A 14,820-nucleotide genomic window follows, 5' to 3' on the forward strand; every position below is an offset into this window, starting at 1 on the left:
ACAGAAAATAAATTAACTAAGTTATTTGAAGAAAAGCAAAGGGGTGGGGATGGGACCAAGACCACAGGGAGAAAGAATTAACAGCAAAGAACTGATTTGTGAAATGACCAATAAAATACAAAAACTGCTGACAAGATTAATCAAGAAAGAGAAGATAAATATAATTAAGACTGAGAAACAAACTCACAGACACAGGGATTTAAAAATTATGAATGTTTTCTATACATTTCTATATGAATAAATTTGAAAATAACTGTGCAATGGACAACTTTCTGTAACATAAATGCTGGTCTCAGGTGATTTTACCTTAAGTTTCAACAAATTTTAAAGAAATTGATACTTCCTCAAAAACCCTGAAGTTTTTCAGGACCATAGCAACTGATAGTGTCCCAATTCATTTTAAGAAGTTATCCTACATCAGAATTAATAGTGAACTTCGAAAGTATTGCCATTAAAACCAGGAATGAGATGCCTCACTATGACCAATTATTTCTTGACAGTGTTCTAAAGGAACAGGGGTATAAAGAGGTGTCAAACTGTTTGCTGATGACAGATAGCCTACCTACAAAATTAAAAATAATCAACCAAAACACTGTTAAGAGTTCAGAAAAATGTTCAGAATCACAAAATAAATATCTAAAAATCAAAAGCACTCATAAAATACCACCACCAAAAAAGACCTTTCACTTCACAAAAACATCAAGAATACTGTAGGAAACATGTAAGAATGAAGAGATAAAATACTTGGCTACACGGAAAAATTCTGTTCCCTTACTACTACAATGACATTAATTCTCTCTGAAGGAATCCCCATTAAAATACCCAATGCAATGCTTACGCAGGAATTCCACCATCAAAGGAAGGCTCTAGTCATCATTCTGTTAACCACAGAATATTAGTTCAAAGCATTAAAAAATTCTTTTGGTTTGAGGATAGTTTATAAATAAAATATTAGAGCTTCTAGTTCTATTTATTTTATTTTAGCCTTTCAAAATTTATTTTGTTATGTGTTTTACAATGCATATGAGGTGTGATAAAAAATACCAATGTTTAAATTTAAAAAATTTATTACAGTAAAAGACACTTTACCAATTCCCCTCAAAACACTCTCCCTTGCTTTGAACACACTTATCCCATGGTTCTTGGCACTTTCTGAAGCAGTTCTGGAAGTCCTCTTTCATGAGTGTCTTTAGTGGCGTTGCATGGCTGCCTCGATGTCCTGAATTGATTCAACACATTCACCTTTCACGGTCATTTGGACTTTGGGGAAGAGCCAGAAGTTGCACGGTGCCAGATCCAGTGAATAAGGTGGATGAGAACACACCGTAATGTTTTTATTTGACAGAAATTACCAGACCAGAAGCAATGTGTGACATGGAGCCTTTCCACTGTGATCAATAAATACAGTGAAATCTGCTGCTGAGTGCCATCCAATGGAAAGGCAGGGATCTTCAATACAGGAGGCAGTGCGTCAAACCTTAGTAACAGTGTGTGACAAGTTTCAACTTGTGCGGTGCAGTCAGTCAGGTGTGAGCTACGGTTGAGAGCAGGTGTGTTTTAGAGTGTGACGTAAATCATTCATCATCATGACAACACTCCATGTCACACATCTCTTCTGGCATACGCCAATTTCTGTCAAATAAAAACATTATAGTGTATCCTCATTTACCTTATTCACAGGATCTGGCACCATGTGATTTCTGGCTCTTCCCCAAAGTCAAATTCATTCAGGACATAGAGGCAGCCATGACAGCACAACTAAAAACACTCACAAAAGACGACTTCTAGAACTGCTTCAGAAAGTGGCAAGAGCCATGGGATAAGTGTGTTCAAAGCGAGGGGGTGTATTTTGAGGGGGATTAATGGCAACATGTCTTTTACTATAATAAAAATTTTTTTATTTAAACATTCATGGCATTGTTTGATCACACAATATGTAAAACACTCTCACAGAAATTTAGAAGTGATTGTTCTAAGCACTGGGTGATTTCTGAGTTCTCTTAGTAGCTTTAATTCCTAAGGAACTACAATTTTCCACATGGTACTCCTGCTCCTTCCCAAAAGTCTGACTAGTTGGGCCTCCAAAGTGTATCACAAGAACCTCTATCAATAAAGAACATATTCGTTGATATCCAATTATTCACTTATAATACTGACTCATAATCATTATAGTTCTTTATTCCTCAGCCACAAATGCCATGACACCAGACCTTAAGAGAATGTCCTATATGTCCTCAAGAGGAAAAAGTAGATGATAACTGGGCAGTCTATAGAAGCTAACTTTAAAATTTAACCCAAAGCAATCCTCCTATAATTATATTCCAACAGCTCATGAAATTTGAAAATCATGCCAGAACACTATCAAACCATTTGATAAGAAATACTATTTAAAACAACAACAACAACAACAACAACAACAACAAAACCAGACATTTATTTTCTCACAGTACTGGAACAAAATACTATTTAAAAAAATTAAAAAGAAGTGCTATTAAAACCAATCCAAAAATTTCAAGGCATATTTTTTAAAAAAATACCATATTTACTAAGATTTATCTAACTTATAACTCTACTTGACAAAAAAAAAAACAAAAAACAAAACAAACAAACAAACAAAAAACCTATAAGGGCCCCAAATTAATTTAAAAAATTTTATTGACCTGCAATATCGGTATCTAGAAAACTAATGTTTTAGATTAAGTCATAAACATCTACTTTACAGAAGCAGCAGGGCACAAAATAAACATAATAACATTATAAAAACTTCCCACTTCAGTGTTTCTTCACTGGCTCTCAGCTAAATTACTAACATCTAGCATACTAGACCTCTAAAGTGATGTAATACATAATAAAAAGCAATATAGGCAACTTGTAATGATCTGTCCTAGTATTACAATGAAATTGTGGTACAGGAAAGGACTCCACCTTCTTGTTCTCCCCAGGCTTTGTTGAATTCCATGGAAGATAACCTCTTTCTCCCATTCTCAAAGCTCTCTGTTCCCCCAACTCTGATATTCACTCACCTCGCCCTAGTGATTCTTCCTCAGGACTACTTTTAAAATCTTTTGCTGAGCTTTACAGCCTTTAGACTATTATTTCCTCCAGCACTACTACTGTTAGTTTTTCTTTCTGCCTCTAGTCTCTTCTGTGCCAATCCACTCCAACATAAACTATCCGAAGATTTATCTTCCAAAAAAATAGCTCATGACACTTTGGTGCTCTAAACTCTAAAATTCTCTAAAATCTAGAGGATAAAGCCAAATCAACAGTTTGGGCATTCAAAGCCTTTCATTATGACTGCTAGGTCTCATTCCCATTTATTTCCAACAAGTTTATCTTACTGAACACTTTTTGTTGTAGTCACTGATTTTAAGACACCAGTGACATGAAAACAGCCTTTTAGGGCAAAAAGAGATGCACTACTACACACTAAAAGCACGCCTCAACTGTTACATTCATTCTAAATTCAGAAATTCTGGTAAAACTTGATTGAATAAAATTCCAGCCATGATTCAAGTAAGATGATAGTCCGGTATAAAACAAAAACAAAAACAAAAACACATAGTAATTGAATGAGCTCCCTAAATCAACTGAGCTTTACATTTGGTTCTGGAATGCAGTAGATAATTCAGAATGTAGGTAAGCAACAATACTGACATTAAACATTTGTTTTTTACATTCTATACTCTGGTAAATATACTAGTACCCACCTTTCTTGGGAAGGTAGGAGGGCGAGGGGGGATCAAATTACAAAGGTAATTTGAATTAATCCAGAAACATACAGTTCCTGTTACTAAGATTCTTTTCTTCAGAAACTTGAAAGCAAATCTTATTAAAATAAATGTGAACTCACTGCCATTTACCAATATCAGAAAATGATTTATCTGTTAACTTCTCTGCTATCTATCATTGCCACTAGGAAGTAAGCTACATGAGGGCAGTACTTCTGTTCACCAATGAAACCCAGGTGACCTGAAAAATGCCTGGAACACAGTGGGCACTCAAAAACACTGCTGAATAAATCTGCTCGGCACATCAATCCCCTCAAGATGACAGAAGACAAGGTGCTTAACTCAACAGCAAATATTACTGACACTCGTGCAGCCAAGACAGAATGGCCTTTGTCTCCAACTCTGGCAGAACTCGAGCAAATGGTTTAGTTCCCAAACTCAATTTATTTCTTTGTCTTATTTTCCATGCAGCTTACTTTTGCATATGTCAGGATGATCTGTTAGAAACTGGCATTGGAACCAAAGGGTCCTTAGTAGGCTTTGTGTATCTCCTCATCTCAACTGTCTTTTAAAAATTATATGCACCTTCAAAAGTGCATTAGTTTTTAGGTATGGATCAGAAGAAGCTACTGTCAATATCAACAAGTAAGGTTTGCTACTTCACAGATAAAATAGGAAAAGAATCCAGGAGGCCACACTATACTGAAGAAATTTTTTATGACATCTTTGGTGTCATGACACAGTGGCTAGCAAACAGCCAAAACAAAGGACACTATTACCTATGACATTTTTTGTTTGGTTAAAAGCATCAAGGCATGACCAAAAATTACTTTCTTATACTTGACAGTAATATACTGTTTTCTAGCTTTCCCAATATCAAGTCTTCAACCTGAGAAGATAATTTAGATTTATATGACTATTAATAAAAAATTGAGACTCAAATGTCAATGAGAAACCTGCCAAATATCTTATTTTCCTTTCTGGTATTTTGGTAATTTAGGCAATATGGAATAAATAAGAGAAACGGTACACTAATAGTTTATTTTCACCTATAATACTTTCCCCTAAAAAAAAAAAATCACAGCAACAGTATGCAGTCCAAATGCATACTGGAACAAAACTAAGTACTGAAATTCCACTGTCCAAGTATTAGTGGTTCCAACAATTCTCTGCTCTCCCCTCTCCCTGTCATTAGTATTCTCATCAGCAAATACATTGTAAAGCTCTATCCTAAGAAAGATTCCCCTTCAAACAGGTTTCTCTGCTCTCCTTTACAGAACATTCTTTGAAACAAAGCGTTATCTATAATGGTTTCCTCAATCCCTTCCCTCCCATTCTCTCTGGAACCCACTCCAATTAGAATTTCACTCTTCTCCCTCTAACAAAACTGTTCACAAAGGTCTCCAACAACCTTGGCCTCGCCAAATCCAATGTTCAATTCTCAGTCTTTATCTAACTCGACCTGTATGCAGCATCTAACACAGCTGATCATTCCTTCCTCTCTGAAACACTTTCTTCACTTGCCTTCCACATACCACACACACTCACTTGCTTTTCTTTTTACTTCACTAGTCATTCCTTAGAGTCTCTTCCTTATCTTTATCTCCAAGCCTTGGAATGCCTCAAGGCTTAAATTCCATCTGACTCCTCAGCATTCCCCATTCCTTCCCTCTGCTGCATTTTTCTCCCCAGCACTTAACATTATAGGACATACTGTATACTTCCTTTATTGTTTTATTTTCTGTCCCACCCACTAGTCTTACAATGAGGTTAAGAATTTTTGTCTGGTGTATTCCAGTGCACAGAACAGATCTAGCTCATTGTAGAAGCCCAATAAATATTTGTTGAATGAGTAAATGAACAAAACCAAAAGTGATTAAAAATAACAGCCACTTTGTACTCCAATAAGCAAGTTACATACATTTCATCTAACCTTCAAACCACCCTATGAGATCTCTGAGGCTGGGGGTGAAGGGGCTTTTAACAAGCTCGTAATCACAAAACTAAGTGGCAACGCCTTGATTCAAACCTAAGTTTATCCTCTGCAAAGTTAGTGCTCCTGACTACTACATGGCATTAATGTTACTGGAGTATTATTTCATTAGTTTCGGAATAAATCCAACTGTGCTATTTGAAGAGTCGGCAATCAAGTTTCCTACAGTTGTGAATTAATCTCCACTTTCGCTGTGAAGACAAACATTCATTTAGTAACATCAATTTAGAAATTTTAATGGAGATTCTTATTTAAAAGGAAAGCGTTCCACTGCCATTTTTAGTGGTAAGAGTACAAATGAGAAGGCACACCACTCTCCTTCAAAGCGTTAATGGCAGCAGTTAAGCATCCTCTCTCCCATTTCTATTAAAAAGCTCAAGCCAATGGTTTCCAAACCTGGCTGAAGAGTCATCTAGGCGGCTTTTTGTTTTTTGAAAATAAGATTACCAGGCCCAACACCAGAACAACCAAATCAGAATCTCTAGGAAACAGGCTTAGGAACCTAGTATTTTTCAAAGCTCCCCAGGAAACTCTGGTGGTTAGCCAAGTTTGGAAAACACTAGTTAAACGAACCAAAGTTGGCAAGAGACTAATACCTCTATCTGAGCATCTGGCTCATGGTTTAACAATGACCAAGTCTCACTGGTACTGACCTTCTTGGAAAGAGGAACGACGCTGTTGGGTCGAACAAGTCTCCGTTTCTTACAGCTCAGAACAGGACGTGTTCGGGCTGCCACACAGGTGCCATCAGTTGAGGAAGAAACTTGATTCAGTCGTTGCTTTTTATGTAATTGTTCCTCAGCATCAGAGCTGTCAACTGGAATGTGGTCGGCCAGGGCAGGCTGAAGGCTGGACAGAAGAAGAACACTCTCTTCTCAGAAGACGGAAGGAAACAGAGCCTCTAGTCCTGGTCCAATCTCCCCTACTTGCAAACGTTCACAGACACAAACATGTATTCTGCGCAGAAGCAAGAATACCTGATGCTGATGCCTGCTCATCGAATTGTGTGTGCAGTGTCTGTACTTACTTGTAAGGCTCTTGGTGGACATTACCTCCATGTCCAAAAAGTGCAAAAGACAGTAAGTGAACTCAGGCTTTAGTACCGTGTTTCCCCGAGAATAAGACCGGGTCTTAATTTTTGCTCCAACAACCTACGTTTATTCAGGTACAAAACTCTACGTTTATTTATACAATCATGTCTGACCGACGATATTAACTGGGGCCCATGTTTGGGGTAGGGCTTCTATTACGAGCATCCTGAAAAATCATGCTAGAGCTTACTTTCCGGTTAGGTCTTCTTTTCAGGTAAACATGATAGTGATTAAGTTCTTTACTATAACAGAAACATGAATAAAGTCTAGAAAACTGCAGCTGATAAGAAAACGATAAATTTTCCAAATGTTAATGAGTGGCCCAGGTATCAGTTCTCCCATGAAACTCAACTTTTAGGGATATGCACATACTATTCACTTGTAGTGGGGTTCCTTGAACTTTCATAAATAGACTTACCAACATAGCCTTTAGGGCTCTAATTTGTTCTAGAGGATTTTATGTAAACACTTCTGAGGAATTCTATCAACACTAGGACCAATCACAATGACTGACAATAACTGTAGGGCCTTTTATTTTTCTCCATGTTGTGTCAATTTTAGGCCTCAGGAAGTGAAAGGGAAATACATTAGCATGCTAATTAAAATATAGTTGTTAAGTGATAAAGTTTCTGCCTCTTTAAACCAGTGTTAATTTTTGGCTAGGAATAACTAAAGGCCCCAAACTCATCTTTTATAAGCCTACTGAATTTAGGAAGTAGGAGAAAACTCACGTGTTAATAACTCCATTGACAGGTCTCAATGCCCCACACGATTTGGTAGATAATGAATCTGAAGGATGAACAGAGGCACCATGGTTTTCCAGTGGCTGAGAAACAGACTCGACCTGAATAAGAAGAAAAATAAAAATATACTATCAATAATATTTAACCAACAGCACCCAGGCTGAAAAGCAGCACTATTTCATTTAAATGAAGCACCTAAAATTTCTGATGACCAACTTCAAAGACAAAACTTGTATGACTGAAGTAAAAAGAATGAAGAGAATAAGCTTTTCCTTTGGGGAGAAGGGGAGTGTAGAACCAAATATTTAGCAGCCTAAAAGTATTATGGTATTATGTGCCTACTGACAGGGAAATGACCTAAATGATCCCATGGAACAGAAGTTTAGCAAAACAATTACATAGTAACAAGAATCTTCAACTAAGGGTCAAGAAGAATACATAAGTTCACTTGAGGAGACAACAAAGAGGAAATTTGCTAAATGTACTTAATTCTGCTTAACTTCACAGTGTATGCTGGAAGCTTGTTTCCAGAAAAATCACAATTTGTTTAAAAAATACATGCATATTTCTATGTTAAAGAAATAGGAGGACTAGCTCAGTGGCTCAGTTGGCTAAGAATTGGCTTAAGAGTTCGAGCTCTGAGCAAAAGGGCCGCTGGTTCAATTCCCACATGGATCAGTGACGCTGCACCTGAGCTGAGCTGCCAACAGGTGGCAGGATGGCTCAGCTGGTATAACAAGAAGACTGCCTGTTCGATGGTGGGCTATGCCCACCCACAACTAAGACTGAACTCGGCACTTGAGCTGAGCTGCCAACCAGATGGCTCAGTGGATAGAGTGCACGCTCTTAACAACAAGGCTGCTGGTTCGACTCCCGCATGGGATGGTGGCTACGCCCACCCGCAACTAAGATTGAACACAGCACCTTGAGCTTAGAGGCCACAAGCTGCCGACGGGAAGCCAGATGGCAACTGCTGCCCTCCACAACGAAGATCGAAGAAAAACAACTTGGCCGGTCCCCTCCCCCAATTCCCCAATAAAAATCTTAAAAAAAAAAAAAGAAAGAAATAGGAAAAGAAAATCAGTAAAATCTCAATGAATAACTAATTACCTAATGCTACCAGGTAGTAACTATCGTCTTTGGACTATACAAATCAAATATATTCTTAGAATACATAGTAAAATGAAAAAAGGGAGGTGAAAAGAATCTGGAAAAGTTTTAATTTCAATATTTCAAAACAAATTACATATTTACTAGGCTCATAAGGGATAGGGACAGCCAAGAGATTTCAGTCACATGGACCCTCTGACGTACAGGGCAATAAAGCACACAGGTGTAGTTATCCCTTGGCTCTGGGAGTTGTTGGGATAGCACAGAACGGCTGTGGTCCTTACACTCCGAATGACTTGGGGATGTTCCGAAATTCTCCTTCCTGTTACTTCTAACACTTGCACATCAAAGTCAATATTTTGAGGCTGAATTCTATTTACCAGTAGTGCTGAATTTTTAATCTTTATACACCTCCAAAGAGAAAATACCAAAGGATCTGCAGACCTGAGAGCAGTTGTAGACAACTATCAAGAAAGGACAACACACTGGGAAGCTAATTAAAAAATTCTAATACAAATTATTAAAAAAGATCAGAGTAGTACATAAGCAGACGAGACATATAAGTATAGTGCATCTGGGAAAACGTTCTATCTTCCTTGTTAGATACCCTGTACATCTACTATGGTATCACAAATATCTTGAACAATTATATTCGTCAATGATGCCAAAATTATGGTCAATTTGGCACATACACACTCATTGCCTTAAACACTACACTAATTTCCTCTTGGAAAGCAATGTAGTATTAAGTAGCAAGAGTTATAAAGCTGTTCATATCCTCTGCCAAAGTATTTTATTCAATCCTAAATATCTACCGTAAAGAAATAACTCAACCAACACATCTCCGAAAAGCTTAAACACAAAAGTAATCACTGCAATTGAAATCTATCAATAATCTAAATGTTCAACATCCGGGTGCAGTTATAAATTGTGACCACACCAAATCAGAATACTAAAAATAATCATAAAGGATATTTCTTCTTCCTTTATGCTAGAAGAATATTTAAAGATAAAATAGTCTTAAAATGATTTTGGAAAAGGGTTAAATTCCAATATTTTAAATCTAATTTGTGGTGACTAAAAATGTACATACATAGATAACGAAAAATAGTGTTATAGAGGTAAAACTATTCTGAAATGTTTAGACAGTATTTTTACATTAAAAAAATAGAGGAACCAAAATACACTCCTGCTAAATGCTAGTGAATCCTCTATTCAGGGGGAACCCCCCACCCCACCCCCAAAGGCCAAACAAATATTATGGTGTGACAAAGGACTGGAAAATCAAAAGGATGTAAGACTCAGGTTGGCGTTAACCAGAAGGTGTGACTCCAAGCATGTTACAGCTTTCCTAAGATTTCAGAAATTCTGGTTAGATGAAGTTTCTTCTCAACATGAAAATGCTGTGACTATGAACTTTTTGCTGGTATCCCGATCTTAAGAACTTCTATCAGTTTTACATTCACTTAAAATAACAGGTTTTAGTATTAAATTATGGCCGAGATCTGATCTACATGTTCTACAAGGTGCCATATTTAAGTAACAGGTTTACTTTCCGTTTGATTAAGATTTATTTTTGTGTAAGGATTATGGGGGAGTTAACTGCAAGGACACCTGTCAAGACAAAATATTGCCATTCTTTAACAAAATCTCATTTCCAAAAAAATTTCTTTCTTACACCAAGTCTGAAAAAAAAAAAGTACAAATCACCAGTAATCTGACCTCCTATAGATAACTACTGCTAATAACTGGTTTTAATGCCTACAGATACGTATATTTAAATGCCATTAATCTTCAATGTGAATTCTATTTATTTTCTTAGAAACCCAAACTTTCCTGGGGGTAATTCAGTTCCCAAATTAAAATTGAAGTCAATAGGCAAAACATGACTTAGCACAGAAATGTCTGTCAAGGATTCAGAGGCACACAGCCATGAAACAGGACTGTCCTCAGAGAGGCAATGTGCCTGGATTCCAGTTCCAACCTGGAATCCAAGGAAGCGCTGAATATTCAGGAAGGATCTACTTAGAGACCTTGGATACTCTGTAATCACACGGATCCAAAAGCAGGGCATTGGGGTATCTATGCTCATCATTCATTCTCTCAAATGCAAAAAGCTTAAAATATTAATCCCAACCCACCAACAGTGACCCATCTGGAAAAGAAAACCCCAACTCACAAACACATGTAGTTTTACTTAGAGCTCCTTAATTGCATTCACACCGCCTACAACACAGCAAACACAGAGGGTATGAAGAACTTTCACAAACACTCCACAGATGTTAAACCCACATACTAATTTAAGATTGATCATACTACTGCAGTAGTTCACATCATTAGTATTTTCGGGAAAACTAAAGCATGACTCAGGGAGCTGGCATCATCCAATGGGAAACTGTAAAAATGATGAAAGAATTTAAGGCTCTCACGTCCAGAAAGTGGGTGTATTATAGAGCTTCTCTTGAAATTTGATGTGATATTCAGATCCACTCTGAGGGAACGTGCATCCCACAGCCAGAAAGAAAAAGTAAAACGGCTCAAGTGGTGGCACAGAATGCTTCTGTGATCCCCCCTTTCCCAAGGCAAAGCCCCAGAGGATTTGACCTTTGGGGCAATCTTAAGGATAGCAAGTGGGTTACTGAAGCGATTTTTTCCCCTGACTGATGGGGCCAGGTGTACTGAACAAAAAGATAAACACAGCAATGAAATTCAGATTTGTTATTCATATAAAACAGGCATCTGAATCACTACTCCACCCTCTTGGCCAGGCCAATTAAGTGTGACAAAGAGCCCTTAACTAACAGCTAGATTAAATTAAGGTTCCATGGGGTAGATTTTTCTAGGGTCTAAGAACCCATGCCCATTGGATTTATTTTACCGAAAAGCAGACAAAGTAAAGGGGTGATAACCCAAAGGCACATACTGAAAAACACAATAAAATTAAACTCCACCTGCAAGGTATGTGTGTATCTTTACTTTAGACAGTCAATTAATGCCACACGGTAACTGCCTCAAATATTTTCTTAAATGCACCACATTGTTTGTCTAGAAAACTTAACAGTTGTGTTTTGGTTAGTTACTGCCTTTCCTGACAAACATTATCAAAATGGAAAGAAATGGCTAACTGGGTGTAACGAATTCAACTTTTATCCCTAGGTCAAAATAAAGTAGCTTTTGACCTTATATGAATTATTTCATGTTACAAACTCCCCATATCTCAATGACAGTCAGCATAGTCCTGTTTAAAATCACCAAGATACTGCTAGTCCCCAAACAGGATACCAGTCATTTTAATGAACTAGCACCATGGCCAGGAATTGTGCCAAATTGGTGGTAGAATGTTCTGAAATTTCCACTTCCACCAAGTTTCTTACCTAGGCTTCAATTTCTGCATATGTAAATGGGATTACATGCCTTATTTTCCTATGTCTCTATGTTGAGGTTAAACAAAAATCTATATAATTATGAAAACAATTTTGAATTACTCATTTTAAAAATTTCAATTAGCATAACACTGTTGCAGGTCCCAAAGGTTACTTATTAACACCTAAGATTTATATTTACCAACACTGTTGAAAACACACAGCTAGGCTCTAAAGAAATACAGTAATTGAAAAAATAGTCAAAAATTCTTATTTATCCACAGCCCAATGTGTTTTAAGTCTTAATTGGTCAGTGTTGTTTTTAACACCGTGAATCAAATATTTCCCCACCAGTATCTATCCTGCTACTTTCTATCTCAAAACCCTCACTGGGCCAATGCAAAACTCAAGGAAAAGAACGTTGCTCCTGCTTAATCAACAGTAGGAAGATTATATCTAGGTTTAAAAAGAAAAATCAATAGCTTACATTTTTAGCATGCTTTCTTCTGAGAAAGCATTAGTTCTTCACTTGTTATCCCCATCACTTCCACAGGTAAGAAAAGAAAACAACGAGGCTTATTTTACAAACAGAAACAAACAAAAATAATGAAGCTATTTGTCAAAAGCCACAGAGGCAATGCTTTTACTAAAACAAAACAAAAGCCTCAATTTCAAATCTAGCCTTTAAAAAATTATTTACCCAGTAATTACCTTTCCTGTAAGAAAGGAGACATAAGAAAATATACATTTACCTGCTCATTTGTACAAAAGAAACTTAGGCAGGGTAGTCCAGAAGGTCATTAATGAAATTGGCTGTCTACAGGTGGTGGGAACAGGATGGAAAGAAGTGGGAAATGGGGACAGGGAAGTAGGGATAACAACCTTTTGTATCGATAGGAGTCTCAGAACTGCAGTAATGTTTCACATAAACAATTACATACTCACACTGAAATGTGTGAGGAAGAACTAACCTAAGTACAACTCCAGAAAACAGTATTTTGACTGTATGTTATAGGGCTGACAGACTGTGTACAATATTGTACTCTGGTAGGTAAATATATTTCTCACAGGGGTATGAGTTGGCAATTATGAAACTATTTTATGTGGTATTAGGATTGACCAAATAAGTATCAATAAGGAGGGAGGAAGGCTCTGATGTTAGAGACTGGTATTAGTATGAACTCAGGGTTTTTAACATACATACACAGATGGGTAGATAACGCAATACAGATGTGTGTGTATATGCATGTGTTAGCATATACTTGTATATTCCCTAGCTTAGTCTGATTGACACCAAGTAGCAATGAGCGCAAATAGTATCCACATCTTGGTTTTGAAATCCTGTTCTCCAAAAAAAGGTATCAGGGCTGAAGCAGGTAAAATACAAAATGAAATCTGGAACATCTTGTGATGCCAGGAAGAGAATGCTCAAAAAAATGATGGGGGCATGTTGAAAGGACACTGGAGCCAGTCTGAAGGAGGTCCCAATGCCAAAAGTTGAGGCAACTGGAGCAAATGAATAAATGATAGTAACAGATTATAATCTATAAAATAAATATCCATGAATCCATTCTGATATAAAGAATTGAATGACTACATAAACAATAAGGGAGAAAAGACAATTCTAAAAAATGTAAAATTAAGAAAAATGACCATTTAGTAAACATGACAGTAATAATTGTTGCACACAAAAACCACCAGTGGATGATAAAATTGTGGTCTATAGTATAATGAGCAATAGAATATGACATATTATACCTCCCCAAGAGATAGTCATTCGTTACAAAGGGAAAAATACTAACAGTGGAGAAACCTGGCAGGTACCACCTTAACCGAGTGAAAAAAGCTATCACTTCCAATGCCATGTACCCCCAATATGGTGCACCGAGAAGGGCACAGTTAATCACTTTTGTGGTATTGCTGCAAAAAATGCCTAACCTCTAATAATGAGAAAACATTGGGTAACTCCAATTTAAGGAACATTATACAAAATAACGGACCAGTACTCTTGTGTCAAGGCCATGACAAAGACTGAGGCATTCTCACAGATTAGATGGAGGAGACCAAAAGAGATATAACAACTACAAGCCATGAGGGCTTTTGGATCAAAAAATGGACATTAGAAAAATGAGTGAAATTCGAACAAAATCTGTATAGTACTGTATCAATGTTAATTCCTAACTTTGATCGTTGTACATCAGTTATGCAACCTGGGTGAAATATATGTGAGGCTGTGTGTATTACTTTCGCAACTTTTATGTAAGTCTAAAATAATTTTTTTAAGGTTTTTAAAAAGAACAAAGAAATATTTACTCAGCATTAATAAATAAAGCAGATGTCATTCACACGCAAATCTGTTATCAGTCTACAGCTTCCTGTCACCTACAGGATAAAGTGTAAGCTCATTAAGATAATTACAAAATCCATTATGAACTGGCCCAATCATCCAATACTCCATCACAGAAAAGTATTTGCAGTTCCTCGATAATGCCAGGCTCTCTCTCAAGCCTCTTTTACATTATACACGCAGTACCCTCCTGCTGAAACGCACTCCCCAGGCCATCCCGCAGCAAGCCCACAGGACTCACCACTAAGTAGATCTTTCCCGATGAAGCTACCTTTCATTATCTCCCCTAATAGAAGAGGCCAAGAATTCTTCCCCTCTAAAGTCCCATTATATGCCAGTTGGAAGAATATGAACGCTTCAAGGGAAGAGACACCTGGTTCTGCTGATAGGTGTTTCCTAGACACACAGTGCAGTATGAAACAACGAGTTTTTACCAAGTGTTT

General features: G+C 37.1%; 1 protein-coding gene across 3 annotated transcripts in view; it reads right to left on the minus strand.

Moving 5' to 3' along the window:
- The window catches only part of KANSL1 (KAT8 regulatory NSL complex subunit 1), a 171,378-nt gene that overhangs the window by 28,900 nt on the left and 127,658 nt on the right, over positions 1 to 14,820 (minus strand). For all 3 annotated transcript variants that reach the window (XM_019637749.1, XM_019637751.1, XM_019637750.1), the window contains 2 exons: positions 7,547 to 7,659; positions 6,378 to 6,573 (listed from right to left, as the gene is read on the minus strand). In XM_019637749.1, coding sequence (XP_019493294.1) covers positions 6,378 to 6,573; positions 7,547 to 7,659 — 309 coding nt within the window. The remainder of the gene's footprint in view (positions 1 to 6,377; positions 6,574 to 7,546; positions 7,660 to 14,820) is intronic.

The sequence above is a fragment of the Hipposideros armiger genome, unplaced genomic scaffold, assembly GCF_001890085.2.
Source record: "Hipposideros armiger isolate ML-2016 unplaced genomic scaffold, ASM189008v1 scaffold_34, whole genome shotgun sequence".
Classification (NCBI taxonomy): domain Eukaryota; kingdom Metazoa; phylum Chordata; class Mammalia; order Chiroptera; family Hipposideridae; genus Hipposideros; species Hipposideros armiger.